The following is a 22845-nucleotide window of genomic DNA, read 5'->3' on the forward strand; positions in this document are numbered from 1 at the left end:
ATTAGGCAGCTGGGGATGCCTATACTAGCCCTGATCTTTTGTCTTCCTGCCCCAGCATTCTTGCTCAAACTATTTGACTTGTCATGTCATTGCTGTGCCGTTCATTGCTTGGGGCCAACAAGCGGCGTTTTGAACTTTCCCATCCCTTCAGCCGCTTGGCAAATTCGATTGAACTTCTCATCAAACTTCACCACCGTCCCCGTTAGCAGACTCTCCTGCAGTGCCCACCCGATCTTGAGACCTTTAAGTCCAATATCTAGGCCGACAGGGGTGGGCTTTTCATCTAGGATGCAGTCAACAAATTCATTTGCCTCCAAAGCGAATGCATCCGTAAATCTTTCCCAATACTCCGGCTCAACTTTGTGACCCCAGCCACTCTTATTCGCATATACAACCTTGTCCACCGCGGGGACGAGGTTGATGCTCATCTTTCCCTCGGTACCCACGATCTCCGTGGCGACGTCGTGCCCGTGTGCCTGAGTCCGCGAGCAGTAAAAGTATGCCATATTACCTCCGCACCCCGACACCGTTATCAACGTCTTGCAAATCTCGAAGCTCGGGGTGGTGTGCAATTGTGCCGATTGCAAAGCACGACTTGGGAACCAGATCCTCGCCCATGAAGTACAGAGATAGATCAATATCGTGGATTGCGGCATCCACAAACATGCCTCCGTTAAGTGCAGCGTACTTGACAAAGAAACCCGTATTATCAATTAGGTCACAAGTCGTGCTCCGGACCATGAATGGTCTTCCCACAGCAGAAGTGAGCTCTTCTTTCACGGTTCGTTACGAGGCATCAAAACGACGAGAATAGCCGGCCATGACTTTGAGGTCGGGGCGAGCTTCGGCAACGGAGACCACGTGCTCAGCCTGTGGTATGGAAAAGCTAGTCGCGTGAGCTGCAGCACGCGAAAGCCGGATGGACTGAAAGCGGACATGACGGGGACGATTTGGAGCAAAATACGGACGTACCTCTTCAATATCGGTGCTTAGCGGCTTTTCACAGAGGACATGCAATCTCTTTTGGATGGCCTTCAGAGTCTGTTGTGCATGGACGTTGGCTCTGGACGAGATCCAGACAGCTTCGAGTCCGGGATGCTCAACCATGGCATCGTAGGAGTCATACAAGGTGATATTGGTGTCTTTGTACGCGTCCCGTGCCCATTCCAGCTCTGGCTCCCATGTACTGCATACGGCGACGACGTTTGCGCGAGCCACTCGTGTGGACAGCGTCAGGACGTGTCGTTTTCTCATGCGACCAAGGCCGGCAACTGCAATGTTGAGCTTCTTGCCCATCTTGGGCGGGAGGGTCGTTATATTGAAAAGTGTCGACATCGCGTCGTCGTGAAAATCCCTCACAGTGACGATCTTTTTCGAGCGTAGGCTTGACTTCGAAGGCGACAAGTCGAACCGGTGAATGTCGCGATGCTCTTATAGCACACGTGTTTTAACCCCCATAACAGGATGTCGGACCGTCCCCGATCTAGAACAGAAAAGGCCTTGGACCGGAACAGCGCAACATCGAGTAAATTCCCGCCGGCAATTTTCCCTTTGAAAATACCTCAAAACTTCCCCTTTTGGACCAAGCCCCCAAGCCGGCAATCTAAGATTCACAAGCGACACCTAAGCGATATCCACCTATTCAACTCAGAACGGGCAGACTATCCCCATGGATGCATATATCTGGTCGGTAACTGTAGAACGGTATGAGGGTTTATATATCGATTCGATGAAGCCGGCGGGCACATCATACAGTTTGAGGAACCTACCGACCTTATCACTATGGCCGACACCGTACCCACCATACGCTGGGGCATTGTAGGTAAGCCGGCGATCCTTCAGCATAACCGAGCTATATGTTCTCTGATCTTCTCCAGCTACTGGCCTGGTGTCATCTTGGTTCGTTGATGACCTCCTCCTCGACCGGCCGGACGCCAAAGCCAAGCATGTCATTCAATGCATTGGCGGGTCCTCCATAGAAAAGTGCAAGGATTTTGCCGCCAAACATTGCTCCAAGGCATCACCAACGTTGTACGCTTCATATGAAGAAGTCTACGCAGACAAGAACGTCGATTGCGTCTACATTGGGACTCCGCACGCGTTCCATAAGAAAAACTGCCTCGATGCTATCGCCGCGGGGAAAAACGTCCTGTGCGAAAAGGCGTTCACATTGAATGCTCGAGAAGCCCGTGAGGTGGTTGATGCGGCGAAGAAGAAGGGCGTGTATCTACATGAGGCAATGTGGTTACGCCATCGACCGCTCGTCGCAAAACTACGAAAATTGCTGCACGAGGAAAAGGCGATAGGCGACGTGTACCGTATGTGGGTCGACTTCGGGCAGGAGGTAAACTTGGAAGTTCTGCCGGAAGCGTCGAGGTACAAGGACCTTCGACTCGGCGCTGGCTGCTTTCTCGATATGGGCATCTACTCCCTTACCTGGGCAGTCCTAACCCTAGACCCCGGCGCGCCGCACCGATCGGAAAGACCTTCGGTGCTCGCAGTCCAAACTCACCAGGGCGGGATTGATATCACCACCAGTATGCTTTTACAATACCCTTCGACGGGGCGACATGGCATTGTGACCTGCTCAACGGTGACAAATGGGGACCCTGATATTATCTGTCGGGTCGAGGGCACCCAAGGCTTTGTCGAAGTCGAAGGCCAAGTTGGGTCTATGCCTCTTTCATTCACCGTCTACCCTAAAAGAGAAGGGAATTCCAGCCTTGGTACAGTGAAGAAACCTCAAGGAAAGAGATACGACTTCCCTAGAATCGGCCTTGGATTTGTCTATGAGGCAGACGATACCGCTCTCGACATCGCCGCAGGGAGAAAGGAAAGCATGATTATGCCATTAGCCGAGTCGGTGCGCGTGATGGAGATAATGGACTTGGCGCGAGAGCAAGGTGGGACAAGATACCCGCAAGATGATGAATAGAGTGCTCAACTGCAGGACCGTGGCTAGGGAAGCATTTGACACGGCAGTATACCAGATCACAAGTTCTCAAGCTGAGAAAGAGAGCTCGAGGAGGCGGGAAAGGGCTTGTTACCTCCTTCGTCGTTGATCTTTCCAGGGTCACGGGCAACTAGAGTGAAAGTGACTTGCTAAGAATGTTCTTGAATTCCTGTACTCTTCTGCTTTAAAGCAGTGCTACAAATTCATTAGTCTCGTCAAGTTCAACACACATTCAAAATTCCGTTGGCAGCGAACCTTGGGTAGGTCAAAAAGTGTTTCAGTTTCGAAGGGCTAACTGCTTGAGCATTGTGTATTCTCCCTTGGGGTTGGCAGCATCTAGATTGCAGATATGTCAGGAAGATCCGGCGGTAAAGCGCTGCAGGAAAGTCTGAGAAAGCTTCAAGGACTTCCTAACAAGCGGGATGCTGACCTCAAATAATTGTCATACAGGCTTGTCGCCTGTTGACCAGCCTCGCCAACAAACCCCAGCTTTACGAACGGGATTTACTAATTAGTACACCACTCTTACTAGTCCGTACACAATCCTTATTCCGTACATCAACCTTCAGTCCGTGCACTCGATATGTCCAAAACCTCTGTGCCTTGATCTAATTGGTCAATTTGCAGGGATACTCTCAATGGAAGGCGGGGGCTCGCTTGGAGCTGTATCGGAAGACGCATCGTTGTCAATCTCGGGCGTGACTGGATGAAAGTCTGTGGACTGTGCTAAGGCACCAAACTGAGTTCTGTAGGTGAGAAAAGTACTGAAAGGTACTTAATCTTGCCGGGGCCCCCGGGGAGTTGTTGGGGGATTGAGGCTTGGGTGTGATTGAGGTGCTCGATAGCGGCAGGAATGTATGTTGAGCAAAAGACGTGTCGTCAACATGATTGGAAGACACCCCGACTAGCTGAAACTACCTTGCTGGGAGACCTCTACAGCAACAGCCTTGTCAATGAGTGTACGGAATAAGGATTTACGAGGCTCTGGGAAAGGGGTGGTACGGAATAGTGATATACGGCTAAAAAGGGGTTAGCGTGAGTGGACAGGATAAGAATGGAAGGTTTCCCGGATATACAGCCTCGCTGGCAAGGCTGGATCACGTGACGTGCTCTGACGCTCACCATGGAGCAAGTATGTATCTCAGGTCTGAAAATCCAATCCGCATTGAGAGAGGCGTAGTCAACTTTGTTATTATTACAAGTTTTACCATCTTAGGAACAGTCTTGTTCACGTACATCGACTCCCTCTGTACAGTGATCTGCTTACCACACTTATCCCGCTTATCAGCAAACCCTTGCGGGACTCGAACACCTAGTGCGGACGATCCATAACACCCAAGTTCTCGGGCTAGCTCCGGAAGCAAGGTGGATCGTCGAAGCTATACAATTTGTTCGGCGTCTGAGCCAACGGGCATGAATGACAGATATTTCATCAGCTAGTCCAACCTTGGGTCAGCTTCGCCACCAAATTCTCAGTAGGGTAAGCGAGATCCTCCTCAATCCTCCTCAGGAACCAAACAAGTGCCTCCCGATGTTTATCGTCCTCGAAGTATTCCCCACACAACATGACTGCTGCGCAAGCGTTAAGATGGATAGGCGGTGCCTGCTTGTTACTCAGTGCGATGCCACAGAGCTTCATACAAGCGGTCTTCGATATCGACATCACTTCTCGTTGACTAGCTAGGTACCCACTACCGAACTTCGGTCGTTCTGGGTCAAAGCGGCCAGCAATATTTTGGTAAGTTCGATGTATGTAGCAGCTGTTACATGACAGGTGTCCAAGTACCATATCTCTGGAAGACGTTGTCCACGGTCGGGATCGCCTCCCTGGAAATAAATGGGATGGAATGAGCTTGATAGTGAGAACTCCAGACATGTTGCTTGACTTTTTAGCTTGTGCCATCTGTCGTGATACATGCCGGTGTTTGGCAGCAAAGGATAACAATACTCAAGGACGTCTGCATGGAAAATGACAATGCGATCTGCCCAAACCGCGTCGCTTGTTGGCGAAAGGTTTCGGAACGAATCGAACTTTGAGAGCGTGAAGGTGAAAGCTCGCTGACTCATGAAAGAAGCATGAATCTCTTGTCGCAGTGCGATCCAAAAGCAGGCTTCCCGAAGTCCCTCTGCCTCGGAACCTTGTGAAGTTGGAATTGCCGGAAGAACTTGTTGGTTACTAGTGGAGTATACGCCATGCATACTAGCTTCAAGGTGGGTTTTCTCGCCTACGACATCGGATGCCGCTGTAAGAGGTTCGAAATCTTTGGACACCAGGGCCTCATAGGGCTGTGGCGGGCTGTGCGGCACCGCGGCGGCGAGAGGGGTCTGTGCTTCCATGAAAGCGCCTGTGACTCGAAGAAACAGCTCTTTATCAGTCCTGCCCTCGTGGCACCGAGTATCCATTTCCTCGTCGGTCCGAAGAATGATGGATGCGGCCAGCAGGTCGACATTCTGAATTTGCTCAGGATCTATACTGCATCTCAGGAGGTCTCGAATGCATTCATTCTGGTATTCTAACGCGGTGTCGAGTCCCATGTGGGGCAACGCGACCCCGTTCCACTCAAGGACACCATTAACATTTTTATGCTTCTGCAAGCGTACAAGATGCCTGGCGGATGCTGTGCAAATGGTATTGAGAAAGCGTCGGTGGTGTCCGAGCTCTTCGAGGGACTATCTGCCCAAAGTGTCTCTGAGGATCGCAGATGTCGAACCAGAGGGAAAGCTCTTGGACGAAATATCTCAGGAGGATTGCTCGATCTCGGGGGAAGGAAGTTCGGGTCAGGTCGTTCGCTGGTCGAGGCTTGTCGTACATAGTCAGCTGCGCATCAATTGAATCTTCGAACATGTTTTCTGTCCCTGGCCCACGTACCATCCAACCGGGAGGCCTCGGGTTGATGTCGTCAGGCGAAGTCTCGTCGTGCATAGGCGAGTGCAAACTCGAACTGGACCATTGATCCATTGGCGGGAAATGTGCTTGCCTCCTATTTTCTTGTTCGCTCTGTAAAGCGCGTTTGCCAGTTATATCGCGGGCTGGCAGGCTACCGATTGATATGGTCCTGGCGTCCGTCAATGATAGAAAGCCGTCGTATGGTGCTTCCTGGGAGTCTGGACCGCCCTCAGTTTCCAAGACATCATCACCACCGTCTGCAGCACCAATCTCTGCCTCATCAGTCTCGTCGTCGATATTACCATAGTTTGCGACGATCAGCTTCGTCTCATCCACGTATTTGAGAGCTCCTGGAGCAGATCTGTCAACGAACTGTCATGAAGGCCCCAATTCTATTCTCCGTGGGGCTCACCATTCGTGTTCACCTATGGTTGGTCTTTATGAAAGCGGATTTGGGCATCACATTTGGGCATCTTTCGAAATCTTATCTTGGGGTACACGCGATCACATATGATTCCACTGTTCTGACAACGGCGACAAATGGTTGGGTCATAATCACCTTCAAATCTCAGATCCAACACGGAGAGGTAGCGAGTGATCTCTGCTTACATTTCAAGTGCCTTTTCTGTTCATGTTGTCAATCTTTGATGATCATACGTGAGCGATCAAGAAACTTATCTGCACCGAATGCAGGGCCTCATTTTATGCCGTTTCCATTCTCAAAGCGGCTCAGGGTCTCGCTGCTTCGTCTATATCGCGATTGGCTACAAAATATGGTTGCAATTTTGAAGCATCTGCGCGCCGACTGCAGCAAGACACGTCTGCGCATCAACCCCCTCATCTAGGCGACAACGGCGAATAGAGTCGTTCATTGGGCAGAGGTGCTGCCTGGTCTCCAATTGGATGGGTTTCAGTTAGGGAACTATCGCACTCTTCAGATTTCTGTCTTCATGCAAGTCAGTATGGATTGGACGAGATGTGGCAGCTTTTGCAACCAGATACGTCAAGATAATAACTGATCTCTTCTGTTACAGTGCCGCGGTGCAACCATTGTTCGGCCAATTGACAAACATACTTGGGCACAGATGGCTGACCATGGCGATCGTCGCGTTCTTCGTCTTTGGCAGTGGACTGGCTGGTGCAACCCTCATTGCCGGACGCGCGATCTAGGGCATTGGTAGCGGCGCCATCAGTATGATTATCGACGTTATCGTTTCCGATATAGTGCCATTGCGAGAACGAGGTAATTACATTGCCATCGTTCTTTCCGCGTCTTTCATCGGGATGGCCATCGGCCTCTGGTTGGAGGAGCGATTGTCGACCGTACAACTTGGGGATGAGTACGTATCTGCACTGTCAAAGACTCCGACTGCAACATCAACACTGACAAATACTCGCCAAAGTGTTCTATCTCAATTTGCCTGTTGACGATATCGCCATGGGTATGGTATTTGCCTTTCTTCAGGTCAAGTAAGACAAGGAGATGCCGTTCGTCCAAATGATGAAACGCATTGATTACGTCGGCAACGTGCTTCTGATCGGCTCGACTGTGTCGGGTTTATATGCACTCACACACGGCGGCGCAAAATACGACTGGCTGACTAGAGTATGATTTCACACTTGTCATTGGCTTGGTGGAACTGGGCATTTTTAAGGTCTACGAAACGACCTCATGGGTCAACGAGCCAACTCGTCCCTCCCCTGCAATTGCCTTTACGGTCACATTGCTGAATTCGGCACTCCTTTACTGGATGTTGTTCTTCTTACCAGTCTATTTCCCGGCGGTGTTGCTATCTTCACCGACCCCAAGCGGTGTCTATCTTATCCCAATCATCGTCATCGCTGTGTCTACCGCCATTGTTGCCGTCCTTTTTCTCACGAAAGTCGACAGATACAAACCCTTCCATACCTTTGACTTTGCAGTTTCTACACTTGGTCTTGGTCTGATGACACTCCTGGACGAGAACAGCAACATTGCCACATGGGTAATCATTTCGATGGTCGCGGGCAGAGGAGAAGCTGGATTCTCAACACATTTCTATCAGCAGCGCAAGCATGCCTACCAGAGAGCGACCAAGCTGCCACGACTGCAGCGTGGTCCTTTACACGATCATTCGGAGCCATCGGGGACATCTCCATTCCTGCAGCTATCTTTAACAATCGATTCAAACAGCTCTCCTACCGTATCACCGACCCAGCTGTGCAGGACATACTATCTCATGGTCGAGCGTATCAGTATGCTTCCAGCCACTTCGTCAAGTCTTTTGGAGACCCAATCACTGAAGACATTGATCAGAGTATATTCGGACGCTCTGAAGCGAGTGTGGGAGATCTCGATTGTGTTTGCCGGGGTGGCCTTCACACTCTCATTTTTTGAGAAGGAAATTACGCTAAGAACAGACTGGAGACAGAACATGGCATGGAGGAGAGCAAGGATAAGCAACACACGAAGGTAAAAGGCCTATTCTTGTCAAGAGAAGACTAAAATATCGTATTTTGCAAGACTGATGGACATAAATGGGTCAACTTGTATCCTGTAGGACTATATTGCTCCTCAAAAATCCGGTGCGCATCAGCGAATGCAGTTTTGAAGGTTTTCAGATTCGATCTTCTCTGTAGTGTCGATACAACAAAACTCGAAATAAAGTTTTGATGTTCCGAACGAGAGTGCATACGGCTGAAAGTGCCTGCTGGATTCAATCAAGCAGGTCACGAAAGCATGGGCATACCACACAAAGAATTGAATCAACTGCATGCATGAATTTGTAGTATTGTGCAGTACTATATTCATTTGCCTCTTCCCCCCCGGGGAAGGTCTTCATCTGACTTTTTCGTTCACTTTTGCTCTTCAATTGCTTTGAAGTCATTCCCTAGCTGTGACGCATCCGTTTGGGGACTCCAGGGGCGTCGTACGGCTCCAGAGTGGCAGTTGTCAAATATTTGGCTGGTCCAGAATGTTTTGACAGTGGTGGAGGACTTTTTGTCGTTCGCCGAAGCCACTTTAACCCTCCCACTAGATGAAACGAACAAGGAATGGGAGGTAGAGCAGATTAGAGAGGCGGCCATATTGGGACCACCAGGATCCCAAATAGAAGAGTGAGGGGAAGGAAGAAAGGGCCGCCAAGCGGGGAGGGGCTTAGTCATAAGGGAACACGCGCGACAGGTTTTCGCCCGCAAGTACGGATACCCAGGCGGTTTGGCTCGGACCTTCTCGAATTTGAAACCGGACTCGAACACACAACGATTGACAACATGGCTGACGAGGATCGTCCGGAAGAAGCCAGTCGAGCAGGCTTTCCTCAGTCACCGTCCTCGTTCGATACCGATCCGCGAGTTTCCTTCTCCAAATTAAACAACAGATTCATTCTCGAGACCGAGGAGGGCAACGAGTTCGAATGGGACACTGCTCTGAAACGATGGATTCCAGTGGTAGGCAATGCAACACATGACCTCCAAACATCCTTAACAGAGATGTCGCCTCCTCCACCTTTTGTTACTCTTGAGCCAAGGTGTCTCGAGTAAGGACAGATTCTAACGCCGTGGATGTTGTTTCATTGTGTAGCTGGACCAGTCGCTGTTGGATCAACAAGGCGAAATCTACAAGGTAGAAGGTGTCGATGAGAATGTTCCAACTGTGCCGAGGAAGAAGAGGAAACAAGCCAATGGCGACGAGGTGAGTTTGAAAGACTACAGCATGCACCAGATCAATTCTAAAGCTAGCTACAGTCTGGTCAAAAACCTAAGAAACCTCGTGTCAATACCGCGGTGTATGTGACGTCGATCCCTCTCGATGCCGATCAAGACGAAATACAACATGTCTTCTCCAAGTGTGGCGTAATTGCTGAAGAGATAGATTCGGGCCATCCAAGAATAAAGATGTACGAAGACGATAGCGGCAAATTCAAGGGCGATGCGCTGGTGATATACTTCCGACCTGAATCGGTCAATTTGGCAATCCAGATGCTCGACGATACAGAATTTCGGCTAGGCACGGAAGGCCCCATGGGGAACATGAGAGTTCAAGCTGCAGATTTCTCATACAAGAATCAGAATCAGAATCAGCAGGACGCGCCAGTGACGAAAAGCAAGAAAGAGCAGAAGAAGATCATCAAGAGGACACAAAAATTGATGGGGTAAGCCCGGCGCTGGGTTTCTGAGTATTCAAGCTGATATGTTGCAGCAAATTGACGGACTGGGACGATGACGACCCTCAAGCCATTCAGGAGACCAGCTCGAAGTGGGACAAAGTCGTTATCTTGAAACATATGTTCACACTCGAGGAGTTGGAGGCAAGTGACTATCTTCCGACCTCAGGATACGGTCTGACTTGAAATAGAAGGACCCTTCAGCGATGCTCGAGATCAAAGAGGATATCAGAGAAGAATGTGCAAAGCTAGGGCAAGTCACCAATGTTGTACTCTTTGACAAGGAGGAAGATGGCGTTGCAAGCGTGCGTTTTTCCAATGCTGAGGCAGCCATTGCTTGTGTCACAGTATGTTCTCCCTTCAGCACCGGTCCTCATGATTTAGGAGTTAATATGTACACAGCTCATGAACGGAAGATGGTTCGACGAAAGACAACTCGAAGCATACATTGCTACTGGCAAAGAGAGGTTCAAGAAGTCGAGTGACAAGAAGATCGGGCTGGATGACGAGGACGAAGAAGAGGAAGAAGGCGAGCGATTGGATAAATTTGGCTCGTGGCTTGAGCAGGACGGATGAGTTGACGATAATTGATAGTTTGGAATACCCTGGATTGACTGACAACTATGTTTGACTGCGGCCTCCCACAGATGGCGTATGGCTAGGACGGGAGTTCGCCTATAAGGAAAATTATGCTCTTGCATGAGCTGGCATTGAAAAAAATTTTATTTTTCTCAATCCCCCCATGGCACTGCACTGGACTTTCTCCGCCAGTATGCAGGAACCGACTAACCGATAAGATAAGCTTGCCCACCGCTTCTGATCAGCGTAAAACACGGCCCACCCCATTGATGCACGATCGAGTCTGCAACTGGAAATTTTCTGCTTGCTTGGACATTTACCGGAGGTTTATATTCTAAGGTATCTCGATCTTCTCCCGAGTCCGCCGTCCATGTCTCTCACGTGCCTTCTAACGTGTACTTGACGTCGCCCTCATTAGACCGGAAGTCGCTCAGGAGGAAGGCTCTCAATCCATCTCCCACGGATGCACTCAATGACCAAGTCGGCTTTGAGCTGGCCTTCTACGCTCTCCAGTCCTCCATCCAGATCATTACCTCCTTAGCGAATCCCGGAATTCAATGAGACCTTCAAAGGCCGTGAACGACCTACTCGGCTATGCCACATAAAAAAGGCATCTCCGTCCACATCCACAAAGTCCAAACTCTGGTCCATGGGACGAGAATCTTGCACACTGCAGCAACGAGGCAGGCGACCCCAACACCTCACCATCCGGCGAAGTACGGTGTCGGCCGCATCGCCATTGTCGAGAACCGCGTTATCGATCTGAAATCCCGAGGCTGCTATGAGATTCCTGGTCTCACCACCGCCCGTAATGTTCATATCGACTTGGAAGGCTTGTCCCTCGACCGTGAAGTCCGTGCTCTTGCGGGATCAATTCGTTACCACTTCCTGGAGCCGAGTCCTATACAATGGCCTGTATCTCTCCCAAGCGGGGAATTCCTTGAAGCCAGCATCATGAAATCCCAAAAGAGTGTCAACGGCCAGGTCCGTCTGCGGCTGTACAAGGGCAATTGTATCATCCTTGGCCGCAGCAATCAGACCGGAAAGTTGTACGACGAGAGTGAGAGCAGCATGGATGAGATCGGAAACTTCGAGGCCAGCGAGACAGGGGGGTTCATCAAGGTCCAGGCTATCCGGTTGAAGAAGTCCGGATTGATGAAGGCGGTAAAACGTAAGAGATTGTAATAGCAAGCCAATAAAACTGGGATATCATAAACGTCAATGCGATGGCGGTGATGATCAGGTCAGCATTAATGCTGGACGGAGTATTCGAGTCTTAGAGATGCTCCTAGGTGAAAATAAAATGGAATTCCTCATGACTTCTAACGTGGCAACAACATTGCCAACATCCTTGTGTAAATGGTGAAACTCTCTCGAGCTTCAATAAAACTGTCGTGGATATGAAGTATGCAGGTCGCTCCGGATTATTTTTAATCCAATGGAGAAAGTAACCGGCCATTTTCCCGTTCTGCTCTGTGCAGAAACAGATCGCCAACAATACATGCAGCTTGTTACTTGAGCAGATTTAAAACTCCTGTGGCTGTTATGTATGGTAGAATGCTGCCCAAATAGAGGAGAAAGGCAGTCGGCTGCCAAATTCTAGCTGATTTTGTAGGAAGCAGGTCAACGGTGAAGGATTGATAAACATGTATATTGCTGCATTGCATGAGCTCGCGCCCTCCTTGTAGTACATCTCCATAACGCCGACCATGCTTTGGACGCTGGCGGTGTTGATCATTTGGACCAAGTTCGTTCGCCGACAAAAGCCCAAAGGCCCATAATATTCATTTACTGGAATGCCTCCTCTTCGCTCGAATTCGCTAGACTCAGATATGCCGTCCATGCAATGCCGACCGCGCTCACAAAGGGTATTTGAAACTGAAGAGGCATCACCCGGAAATTGAGAATTTGTACGGCAGGCCAAAGAATGTAGTTGGCTCTCAAAGTAGGAACGTAGACGTCCTGGAATTTCTTGATGATGTCCGGTCGGCCTCCGCCTTCGGCAACTGTCATGAAAGTAAAGAAGGCGGAAAGACCGATGGGGGCGAAAATGAGTTGATCCATTGCCACTCTTTTCAGCGCGGGCACAGTGCCACTTTTTGAAGTGATTGGAAACCATTTCGTGAGATGGGCGAACCACACAAACTGGATAGGGGCCATCAGGAAGCCATAGGCCATGAATCTCGTCAGGCGTTCAAAGTCAAAAGGCTGAGGGCCCGGGTATCTGGGAGAGAGTGTAGGAGAGAGTCTGGCAGGTTTCTCGTTGAGGTCCTCCAGTTCGACACCAGAAGAGATGAAGGACCTAGAATCAATACTGGTGCGCAGCATTGCCTGTCTCGCTCGGATAGCGGTTATTGACTGTGCTACGGTGTCTGCAATGCCGCCAAGGATCTGTTTTCCATCAGCTCGCTCCAACCGCAGGTAGTGTTTCACATACCGCATTGGTAATCATCGTAGTCAAGATGGGTTTCTGCCTGTAATATGAATTGAATTTGGCCAGGAGCCGTGCGGCCATGGCTATCTCGACGAGAAAAATGATTGTGTGTAGCAATGGCTGCGTGAAAACCAGTCAGCGAATGTTTCGGGAGACACAAAAGACGCCAGATCAGACTTTGGTTGGGGGCGAAGGTGCCGACGCACAATTCTGCCATAGATATAGCGACTGTTCAGCCAGGCCAGAGATTTCCGCCTTGACGTTTCCAACATGATGAAGAAGGGGAAGGAGGAAGAGAGGAGAATCTACGGTGTGAATAGGGATGAGGTCGAGGGGGACGAGGTAGATGCGGTGGGTGACGCCAGAGGCCAATTTTAGGCGCAGGAGACGCAGACAACGCGGGAGGCAATCGGAAGCCTCTTGTCGTGATGGAAAGAGTGGATGCGGTGGGAACAGGTGTATTCTATTGCAGTATTCGGCTACTCGATAATCGTTAAGGGTGGAAAGAAGTGTCTCGATATAATGAGTGAGTTGCGCAGGATGAAAAAGGGAGGTTGGTTAGGTGAAAAGGGTGGGAAAAGGCTGCGCTCGGCCTCTCAATCAGCCCCGCTGCACCTTGTTCCGGCCGACTTCAAGTTTTGTGCAGCGCATGACCGGCAACCGCCAGTCAGGATATGGCCCTGTAATTTGAGGCCTCAAATAGCATTGGTGGCTGCCTGGGCTAATCATGGTCACCGACTTCAAAGAGAATGTGGGTTATATAATTCCCTTTTTCTTGTTTGCAAGCGTACCTCTGTCGGGTCATTTCATCATGATAGACCCGGCTTACCACGCTTCGTCATGCCACTTTTGCATGCGGGCAGCAGGCCTCTGCCTGGTGATTTTTACTGATGAGAAACCCAGGAAATGCCAGGGCCACCACCAACCACTGTGTCCCTTTCATCCATTCCGTCACGGTCGAACAAGCACTTCGGCGTGAACAGGCGAGAAGGATGGACGGAGTATGCCAATGATCTGTTGTTTGGGAACTACGAACGCCGTAACCACCAGTAAGCTACGTCAGTTTTCACACCAGACTGTGCGCAGCAATTGCACCCCCACCAAATTCCTCGTCCCGATTCAACCCCTCCTACAGGTTTGTTTTCTTGTGCTGTATAAAAAGCTCAAACTGAGAAGATTCCCCCATCCTCCCCCTTCCGCGCCACGTTGTATCCTTCCTAGCATCTCAACATGTCTCTGTCAAACAAGCTTGCCATCACAGACGTTGACCTCAAGGACAAGCGCGTCTTGATCCGAGTATGTCCACCTATTCACTATTTTCCCCTTCTCAACTGATTTGGTGTCTCTAGGTTGACTTCAACGTTCCGCTGGATGCCGAAAAGAATGTGACGAACAACCAGAGGATAGTTGGAGCTCTCCCTACCATCAAATACGCCATCGACCATGGCGCCAAAACGGTCATCCTCATGTCGCATCTCGGCCGTCCTGATGGAAAGAAGAATCCGAAATACAGCCTGAAACCTGTGGTCCCGGAGCTCGAGAAGTTGCTTGGGAAGAGTGTCATCTTCACCGACGACTGCGTCGGACCCGAGGTTGCGGAGACGGTCAACAAAGCCAGTGGCGGTCAGGTCATTCTCCTCGAGAATCTGCGTTTCCATGCCGAAGAGGAGGGAAGCAGCAAAGATGCAGACGGTAACAAGGTCAAAGCAGACAAGGCCGAGGTGGCCAAATTCCGCAAGGAACTGACCGCTTTGGGAGATGTCTACATCAACGACGCTTTCGGAACAGCTCACCGTGCACACAGCTCCATGGTCGGCGTTGACCTGCCGCAAAAGGCCTCCGGTTTCTTGATGAAGAAGGAGCTGGACTACTTCGCTCAAGCACTCGAGAACCCCAAGAGACCATTCCTCGCCATTCTCGGTGGAGCCAAAGTATCAGACAAGATTCAGCTGATTGACAACCTGCTCGACAAGGTCGATAGCCTGATCATCTGTGGCGGCATGGCTTTCACCTTCAAGAAGACACTCGAGGGGGTCAAGATCGGCAACAGCTTGTTTGATCAGGCAGGCAGTGAAAAATGCGCGGAGCTCGTGGAAAAGGCCAAGAAGAACAATGTCCAGATTATCCTCCCCGTCGACTACATCACAGCAGATAAATTCGACAAGGACGCCGAGACCGGGACGGCAACCGATGCTCAGGGTATCCCTGATGGGTGGATGGGTCTGGATTGCGGTGAAGAGAGTATCAAGTTGTACAAGCAAGCCATCGACGAGGCCCAGACCATTCTGTGGAACGGACCTCCGGGTGTCTTTGAGTTTGAAAAGTTTGCCAATGGCACCAAGAAGACCATGGACGCCGCAGTTGCTGCAGCGCAAGGTGGGAAAATTGTCATCATTGGCGGAGGAGACACAGCCACTGTCGCAGCGAAGTACAAAGTCGAAGACAAATTGAGCCATGTGTCCACTGGCGGTGGCGCAAGCTTGGAACTGCTCGAGGGTAAGGATCTGCCTGGTGTGGTCGCCTTGTCCAGTAAGTAAATCAAAGCTCCTGGGATGATCAGACGGGCATCATCGATTCACGTCGAAGCGAGCGGTACTGCAAGGTCCAACCCATGATGGGAAATGATAAAGAAGCAGCGTTTTGGTGAATGGATAGTCATTCATGGGATGCTGAGGCATCTGATAGATGGAAATGCGCCCTATCTTTAATCTCGATTCTCTTGACAGATCCAAAAACGCCACGCAATGCCATAATTTGTATGATCGGGTGTAGAATCCTCGTTTATTTGGTTGCTTCGACCTTCTTCAACTCCTCCCTACCCAGCAAGTCAGCCATTTGGGCGATCACGAGACACCGTGTTTTTGGGAGCTTCCATACTTCAACTGTTTACCGAAGTCCTCGTTCTCATCGTCGTCGTCCCAGCTTTCCTCCCAAAGATGGGTGGTGCCGCCCGGTACTTCAGTGTCTTCTTGCGCCCAGTCTGTTTATGCCATGTCAGCCATGCCGAAGTCATCCCTTCATCACACTGAATTGCAAGGAACTCCTCTTGCGAATTTGCGCCGCATACCTTCAACAGGGAAATCCTCAAACTCGTCGTCCTCCTCTAGCATCGCCGGCGGTTGGTTTGACGCGGGTTTTGATGTCTGAGATGGGTCCGCCTCGGTTTTCTGAGGAGGTTGCATTTTCGCCGTGGGTGCGTTGGAGGGGCCTGAAGACGACATTTTGGAAGACAGGAGTAAGTTTTGCGTCGGATGATAGCAGCGCTAGGCGAAGAGGCAGGCTGATCGGAACAAGACCTTTTCGATGATAAACTTCGCGAGTGAAAGGGTGGCTGAGCACGCCAGTGCGCGTATATGCAGCTCTTGGTGAAGACGGACTTTGGGTACAGTGTACTATCTATGTGCTAGTAATATCCTGCACAAATTGGGAATATTCTGAAGTTGGCCTGCGATCAAGTGGGTTCGGATGAAATACCGCGAGCGAGCTCCGTGCTTAACTCCTGAGATCCAGGCATCCCGCAGCACGCAACCACAGCCACCCCCCTCCCCAAAAAGTCAACTTCCATGGCCCAGAGATACAAAGCCTCCAATTGCCTTCGATCCAATCCTTCGATCCTTCCTACGGCGAACACTCGTTCCCTTCCAGTCGTTCCTGCTGCGGAGACCGGGACTAATAAGCCCATGGCCCTTTGAGCCTGTTGCATTTTCTTTGTTTTCCCCTCCTTTGTCGTTGCTGTTCTCGATATGGCCCCTTAAAAATCACACATTTCTACGAAGGGTTACGGCGTTCTCCCCTACGTATATAACGCTTCTAGCACTGGAAGCTTGCCTGCTTGTATCGAAAATATGTACCGGGTTGGGAGGTGGCTCGATCGGGGGCGAGCGTCCCTCAATGGCTCGTCCCAGAGTTTGGATTCTCTGGAAGAATCTCAAAATCTAGAGACAGCCCTTCGAGCTGTAGAGTTGGTCCTCAACGATGACATCCTAGGGGCGGAGAGGGGCCTTTCAGAGGGTAATTCTTCATTCCACAAGCTTGCTAGAGGCACTCTTGGGTTCATGAAGGCCGCCTTGGGCTTTGAGCAGGAGGTCATGAAGGAGGCTTCAGAGACGCTGTCTGAAGCCGAGTCAAGTGCGTCGTCCAGTTATTACAAAGCCCAGCACGATCCACGGCCCTTCACTTCGAACATCTATGAAAAAGGCTCCGAATTTGCGTTGTGCCAGGCGGAAGCCCAGATTATGTCAGCTGTTGTCGGCGTCCTGAACGAGAGTCTGACAGAATCCATAAGGGGGTTCTACAAGCTCAGGAAGGCCTATATGACTCTTGACGGCCTGGTGCAAATGGAAATGGCATTCATGAAAAACCGAGGGGCCAGGACACAGTCGGCGTCGAGGGAACGATCCACGGAAAGTCTGCTCTCGCTTGCGTCTGAGAAGTCAGCCCAATCCGCCGCCGACCAGGCTGAAGCTGCGTCTGAGAGAAGGACGCGAGACTTGGTTCGGCCGACACATCCATCTGCATTGCGAAATGCAGCGGTTGTTGATGGGGATTCGAACATTGATCCAGACGAGGAGGAATTCCACGAAACAGAAGTGATTCATGAGTATAATCCGGTGACGGAAGGCTACACTGGACGACTAGAAGTGACGGAGGAATCGGAGGATATGACAGAGCTGGACCGCAAAATCGAGAGAATGAACCTTAGCCACCATTCCAACGAATTGCAAGCGGAAGGACTCATGAAACCACCACCTCCAACGACTCTGGGTATGCTTACGGAGGACGCTGACTCAGAAATCTTCTCAAACTCCCTCGATGCGTTCATTCATTCCGGCACAAACCTCATGTCCGGAATCTTATCTCTTCTCATCTCCATTATTCCTCCCGCATTCGGCAAACTTTTGTATATAATCGGATTCCGCGGCGATCGAAACCGAGGGATACGAATGCTGTGGCAAGCAAGCAAATTCCCCAACATTAATGGTGGCATGGCCAGTCTGGTTCTGTTTGGTTGGTATAACGGACTGGTTGGCTTTTGCGACATTATCGCGGACTCAGACCCATCCAAGCCAGATGACGCCGAGGGCTATCCTAGCGCACGACTCCAAGTCTTACTCAGTGATATGCGAAGAAGATACCCGAAAAGTCGTCTCTGGCTAGTTGAAGAATCAAGAATGGCGTCGTCAAACCGACAGCTGGACAGGGCGTTGGCGATCCTTTCAGAAACGGGAAAAAGCCAGCTCAAGCAGATTGAAGCGCTCCACATGTTCGAAAGGAGCTTGAGTGCCATGCACGCGCACCGGTACAAGTTGTGCGCTGACTCGTTCCTTGCTTGCGTCGATCTCAACGCGTGGTCACGTGGCTTGTACTTTTATATTGCGGGAGCCGCGCACCTTTGCCTCTACCGCCACGACAAATCTCTCTCCCAGGCAGACACACAAAAGCATGCGAAACTGGCCGAAGAGTACTTCAAAACTGCACCTACGAGGGTGGGGAAAAAAAAGATGCTGGGCCGACAACTCCCCTTTGACGGTTTTGTAGTTCGAAAGATTGCCAAGTGGGAAGAGCGCGCTGCGAGGTGGAATTGCAGCTTCATTGACGCTGTGGGAGTCAGCCCACTGGACGAGATGATATTTTTATGGAACGGGTACAAAAAGATGAATGAACAACAGCTGCAGGAGTCGTTGGACAATCTCGCCTGGTCGGAGACGACCCCCCATTGGGATGAAGAAGACATTGATGAGCTATCAATCCTAGCAGTGCTGAGAGCGGTCATTCTCCGTAATCTTCGACAGCATGACAAGTCCAAAGAGGAGTTGAAAACCAATTTGCTCAACAAGAGTGCACAAGATTTCAAAGGCCAGAACAGAGACGACTGGATGGCACCGACAGCACATTACGAGATGGCCGTGAATTTGTGGATGCAGAGGACCGGCTATGTTCGACTTTATGGGAGTGAATTTATCAGAGATCCGGATGAAAAGGCACCCCTCCTTGATCTTTCGCACGATTCCAAGCTGGTCCACGAGTGTAAGACGCACCTCGAAACGGCCAAAAATTGGGAGAAATATGAGCTTGACGCTCGGTTGGGACTGAAGATCACCGCGGCGCTCAGTGCCGTGAAGCAATGGGAACAGAACCATTCCAATGGTCCCAGATGAGGGACTTGGAATTGGGGAGCTGGATAGTCCGGAATATCGGTCAGCTGCGACGAGTTTGGAGTAAATTCAGATTGGACAAAACCCCGTGCAACTTTTGCTTGGTGGCTGCGGGACAGCACACATCAGAGGACATGATGTTCTGTGTCATATCGGACTGGCTAGCTATCTACTGCCGTCTAGGGAGTCTGAGGGACAGAAAGTGAGTTCCTTCCATCGGCGTTTCATAATACGCCGCAATATCCTCGAATCCAAATGCGCGATACATGTTGAGAGCAGCGACCATCCTCGGTAGAGTGTCCAGCCTCATCTCTCCATATCCGAGTCTCTCCGCCGCGGCGATGATCGATGAAGCCAATGCCTTCCCCACCCCAGTACCCCGTCCTGATGGAGTGACGTATAGGCGCTTCATCTCGCATACAGTCGCGCCCTCACCAGTGGAAGGGAGTGGACGCAACCCAACACAGCCAATGGGTTTGCCAGCCGCATTCCGTGCCAGTAGTAGTTCTCCTTCGGGCGGAGAATACTTACCCGGCATGCCCGCCATTTCTGCATCAAAGTTTTGAAAAGCGAGATCGAAACCTAAAGAACTGGCATAAGCATAGAAGAGGGAGGTAGTGTCTGCTAGGTCGGTGGTGTTTCGGACGGGGTTTATAGAAATATGGTGTCCTGTTGCGGACATGTCGATTCGACACTGGACAACGTGACTTGGCATAGAAAAAGATTAAAAAAAAGCCTTTTAGTGTGGTCTCCTTTTGTTTCTGTCAGGAAAGTGCTATAGATGCACTGGATGTTTCCTTTTTTTTTTTTTTTTTTAATAAATCGATGATACCTTCTGCTCCGATATCGACCGGTGTCTTCCATGAGGGATTTCGACTAGGTGGAGGGAGAAATTTTTGTGTTTTCACGTGTGCAATTACCAACTTGGCGCGTCTGCCCAGGGGTCACTCCCCAAAGAGGACAGGGATGGGGGCCTGTTAGGCGGGGAAGGATTTGTTTTGTTGCAAGTCTGGCCATCGTGAGCGTGAAGAATTTTTTCGTGTTGCTTTAGCGAGGGGCGTTTGCTTCTGATAGAGCCGGGGCTGATTCCTGGCCTGGTCGATGGGCTAGAGTCAGCGTCCTGAAGAGATGTCGTCAGCGACATCGGATGGTGGAAATTTGCGCGGAAGAAAAGCAGAAGGATGCACGCCCGGCGACAAGATGTCAATGGTGGAGATGTTCGCTGGCTGATGTTCCCAAGTTGAGATAGGAATGCCGCCCAAAAATGCAGCTCCAAAAGCTAAAAAGCTCAAAGCTCTATCACCAGCTTGGTTCGTTATCGAGCCAATCGCCTCTCGTCCTGCCATCTTTTCATCCCTAATTTTTGTTGTTCCGTCGACGTCAATTCGAAAACAGCGCTGGCGATGATTTGGACGCCTCCTCGGTGGTACTGTATCGATTGATATCCCTTTCCACTGGTAGCGATGAAAATTTTGCCCTGGCAGCCACATCTGCATCTGGAAAGGCCGTGGTTGCTATCACTTCCCAATTGATTGACCGATTGACCCGAGATCTAACCAAAAAAAAAAAAAAAAAAAAAAAAAAAAAGGGATTCGAAGCCCCCCATTGATGATGGCAGATTGCCAGAAGCAAATAGCTTATGTTCAACGTTCACAGTTCAGAGCTCATCCTGGGGCCTGGAACCAGCAGCCTTTTTTTGAGCTAGGATCCCTCCATTTTTCTTCTTCTCTTCTCTTGGATAAATTCTGTCGTTCTCCCGGCCCTGAGATCTCTTTCTTGCTACAACATTTCCTTCTCTACTCCCCTTCCTAGAATCACTCCGCTACCCGTATCGCCGATATGTCCAATCTCCCCTCTGAGCCCGAGTTCGAGCAGGCCTACAAAGAGCTTGTCTCTACCCTTGAAAACTCCTCTCTTTTCGAAAAGAATCCCGAGTACAGGAAAGCCCTGAAAGTCTGCTCCATTCCCGAGCGAATCATCCAATTCCGAGTGGTCTGGGAGGATGACAAGGGCGAGGTTCAGGTGAACCGGGGCTACCGAGTGCAGTTTAACTCGGCCCTGGGCCCTTACAAAGGCGGTCTTCGATTCCACCCGACGGTGAACCTGTCTGTCTTGAAGTTTTTGGGCTTTGAACAGATCTTCAAGAACGCTCTCACGGGCCTGAACATGGGTGGTGGTAAAGGTGGTGCAGACTTTGATCCTAAGGGCAAGTCGGACAATGAGATCAGGAAATTTTGCTGTGCTTTCATGAGCGAACTCGGAAAACATATTGGAGCTGATACCGACGTGCCGGGTGAGACTGACGACCGCTGCTGCCAACACCATGACTGACTTTTGTACAGCTGGCGACATTGGTGTCTCTGGTCGTGAAATTGGCTGGCTTTTTGGACAATACAAGAAGCAGACGAAACTGTGGGAGGGCGTCCTGACCGGCAAAGGAGGTGAGTGGCTTTGATATTGAGAATGCACATCGTCATTAACAAGATGCAGGCAGCTGGGGAGGCTCCCTCATTCGACCAGAGGCCACTGGCTACGGTGTTGTATACGTAAGGACAAAGAATTTCTGGAGGATTAGGACTTGAGATTCACTGACAACCGCCAGTATGTTGAGCATATGATCAAATATGCCACCGGCGGAAAAGAATCCTTTGCAGGCAAGAAAGTCACTATCTCTGGCTCTGGAAATGTCGCCCAATTCGCTGCCCTCAAAGTCATCGAACTCGGCGGTACTGTCCTCTCTCTCAGCGATAGTAAAGGTGCTATCATTGCCACAACCGATGCAGGTATTGACCCCGAGATGATTGACATCATTGCGAAGTTGAAAGTGGACCGGAAACAACTCTCTGAGGTCGCCACCACGGCCGATTTCAGCAGCAGGGTGAAGTACATTGATGGGGCTCGACCGTGGTTGCATGTCGGTCAGGTTGATGTGGCGCTGCCCTCTGCTACTCAGAACGAAGTGTCTGGTGAGGAAGCCGAAGGTCTGATCAAGGCTGGGTGCAAATTCATCGCTGAAGGCAGCAACATGGGTTGCACCCAGGCCGCAATCGATGTGTTTGAGAACCATAGAAAGGCCAACAAGGATAAGGCTGTCTGGTATGCCCCTGGTAAGGCTGCCAATGCCGGCGGTGTGGCTGTCTCCGGTCTCGAGATGGCTCAAAACTCTGCACGCATCAAGTGGACCACTGAAGAAGTCGATGCTAAGTTGAAGGACATCATGAAGAACTGCTTTGAGAATGGATTGCAGACCGCAAAGACATATGTCACCCCGGCTGAGGGTGAGTTCCCCAGTTTGGTTGCCGGTAGCAACATTGCCGGATTCAGCAAGGTTGCCGCTGCTATGAAAGATCAAGGCGATTGGTGGTAGATGATATCTAGAAGCAAGGGCCATGTCTGGATGACCTAATGATACAAATCACACATTGGTGTCTCTTTCTGCAAATTCTATCCCGCCGCTGGATGTACCGGATACATTGACATGGAATGGTGATTATCACAAATTTTGGATTCCAAAGTCGAGCAGCTCTCGTAGTGAAAATTTCGTCTAAAGTCGGCGGCAGAGTGTGGTGGAGGCTCGTCCCAAAAGTCTTGGCGGCAATAGAAGAGGTAAATCGACGCCAAGCTCACCTGGACACTCACCCAACCCGCGCCGCTTTTAACCTCCCGCTCACCTCTCCTCACCCTTAATCCCT

At 50.5% G+C, this 22845-nt stretch overlaps 13 protein-coding genes across 13 annotated transcripts; 7 read left to right on the plus strand and 6 right to left on the minus strand.

Annotated features, from left to right (window-relative positions):
* Positions 1-101: 101 nt before the first annotated feature.
* On the minus strand, positions 102-1296 carry Z518_11101 (uncharacterized protein; the record flags this gene model as incomplete). Its single annotated transcript, XM_013411371.1, has 4 exons — positions 102-476; positions 520-748; positions 791-870; positions 973-1296. 4 exons carry the CDS (start codon positions 1294-1296, stop codon positions 102-104), a joined length of 1008 nt encoding a protein of 335 aa, XP_013266825.1.
* Positions 1297-1782: 486 nt separating this feature from the next.
* Z518_11102 (uncharacterized protein) lies at positions 1783-2935 on the plus strand (the record flags this gene model as incomplete). The annotated part of the gene is made up of 2 exons (XM_013411372.1): positions 1783-1822; positions 1878-2935. The coding sequence occupies 2 exons, from the start codon at positions 1783-1785 to the stop codon at positions 2933-2935; spliced, it is 1098 nt and encodes a 365-aa protein (XP_013266826.1).
* Positions 2936-4633: 1698 nt separating this feature from the next.
* On the minus strand, positions 4634-5488 carry Z518_11103 (uncharacterized protein; the record flags this gene model as incomplete). The annotated part of the gene is made up of 1 exon (XM_013411373.1): positions 4634-5488. The coding sequence occupies one exon, from the start codon at positions 5486-5488 to the stop codon at positions 4634-4636; it is 855 nt and encodes a 284-aa protein (XP_013266827.1).
* Positions 5489-5534: 46 nt separating this feature from the next.
* Positions 5535-6991, minus strand: Z518_11104 (uncharacterized protein; the record flags this gene model as incomplete). The annotated part of the gene is made up of 3 exons (XM_013411374.1): positions 5535-5753; positions 5823-6190; positions 6916-6991. The coding sequence occupies 3 exons, from the start codon at positions 6989-6991 to the stop codon at positions 5535-5537; spliced, it is 663 nt and encodes a 220-aa protein (XP_013266828.1).
* A 332-nt stretch (positions 6992-7323) lies between these two features.
* On the plus strand, positions 7324-8296 carry Z518_11105 (uncharacterized protein; the record flags this gene model as incomplete). Its single annotated transcript, XM_013411375.1, has 2 exons — positions 7324-7396; positions 7446-8296. 2 exons carry the CDS (start codon positions 7324-7326, stop codon positions 8294-8296), a joined length of 924 nt encoding a protein of 307 aa, XP_013266829.1.
* Positions 8297-9092: 796 nt separating this feature from the next.
* Z518_11106 (uncharacterized protein) lies at positions 9093-10561 on the plus strand (the record flags this gene model as incomplete). Its single annotated transcript, XM_013411376.1, has 6 exons — positions 9093-9269; positions 9403-9513; positions 9567-9973; positions 10021-10133; positions 10190-10332; positions 10388-10561. 6 exons carry the CDS (start codon positions 9093-9095, stop codon positions 10559-10561), a joined length of 1125 nt encoding a protein of 374 aa, XP_013266830.1.
* A 597-nt stretch (positions 10562-11158) lies between these two features.
* Positions 11159-11749, plus strand: Z518_11107 (uncharacterized protein; the record flags this gene model as incomplete). The annotated part of the gene is made up of 1 exon (XM_013411377.1): positions 11159-11749. One exon carries the CDS (start codon positions 11159-11161, stop codon positions 11747-11749), a length of 591 nt encoding a protein of 196 aa, XP_013266831.1.
* A 603-nt stretch (positions 11750-12352) lies between these two features.
* On the minus strand, positions 12353-13270 carry Z518_11108 (uncharacterized protein; the record flags this gene model as incomplete). The annotated part of the gene is made up of 3 exons (XM_013411378.1): positions 12353-12955; positions 13002-13118; positions 13205-13270. The coding sequence occupies 3 exons, from the start codon at positions 13268-13270 to the stop codon at positions 12353-12355; spliced, it is 786 nt and encodes a 261-aa protein (XP_013266832.1).
* Positions 13271-14228: 958 nt separating this feature from the next.
* On the plus strand, positions 14229-15535 carry Z518_11109 (phosphoglycerate kinase; the record flags this gene model as incomplete). The annotated part of the gene is made up of 2 exons (XM_013411379.1): positions 14229-14294; positions 14348-15535. The coding sequence occupies 2 exons, from the start codon at positions 14229-14231 to the stop codon at positions 15533-15535; spliced, it is 1254 nt and encodes a 417-aa protein (XP_013266833.1).
* Positions 15536-15841: 306 nt separating this feature from the next.
* Z518_11110 (uncharacterized protein) lies at positions 15842-16219 on the minus strand (the record flags this gene model as incomplete). Its single annotated transcript, XM_013411380.1, has 2 exons — positions 15842-15978; positions 16066-16219. The coding sequence occupies 2 exons, from the start codon at positions 16217-16219 to the stop codon at positions 15842-15844; spliced, it is 291 nt and encodes a 96-aa protein (XP_013266834.1).
* A 624-nt stretch (positions 16220-16843) lies between these two features.
* Positions 16844-19156, plus strand: Z518_11111 (uncharacterized protein; the record flags this gene model as incomplete). The annotated part of the gene is made up of 1 exon (XM_013411381.1): positions 16844-19156. One exon carries the CDS (start codon positions 16844-16846, stop codon positions 19154-19156), a length of 2313 nt encoding a protein of 770 aa, XP_013266835.1.
* A 166-nt stretch (positions 19157-19322) lies between these two features.
* Z518_11112 (uncharacterized protein) lies at positions 19323-19835 on the minus strand (the record flags this gene model as incomplete). Its single annotated transcript, XM_013411382.1, has 1 exon — positions 19323-19835. One exon carries the CDS (start codon positions 19833-19835, stop codon positions 19323-19325), a length of 513 nt encoding a protein of 170 aa, XP_013266836.1.
* Positions 19836-20992: 1157 nt separating this feature from the next.
* Positions 20993-22520, plus strand: Z518_11113 (NADP-specific glutamate dehydrogenase; the record flags this gene model as incomplete). The annotated part of the gene is made up of 4 exons (XM_013411383.1): positions 20993-21446; positions 21496-21598; positions 21648-21699; positions 21756-22520. The coding sequence occupies 4 exons, from the start codon at positions 20993-20995 to the stop codon at positions 22518-22520; spliced, it is 1374 nt and encodes a 457-aa protein (XP_013266837.1).
* Between the last annotated feature and the right edge of the window lie 325 nt (positions 22521-22845).

The sequence above is a fragment of the Rhinocladiella mackenziei genome, assembly GCF_000835555.1.
Source record: "Rhinocladiella mackenziei CBS 650.93 unplaced genomic scaffold supercont1.11, whole genome shotgun sequence".
Lineage (NCBI taxonomy): Eukaryota > Fungi > Ascomycota > Eurotiomycetes > Chaetothyriales > Herpotrichiellaceae > Rhinocladiella > Rhinocladiella mackenziei.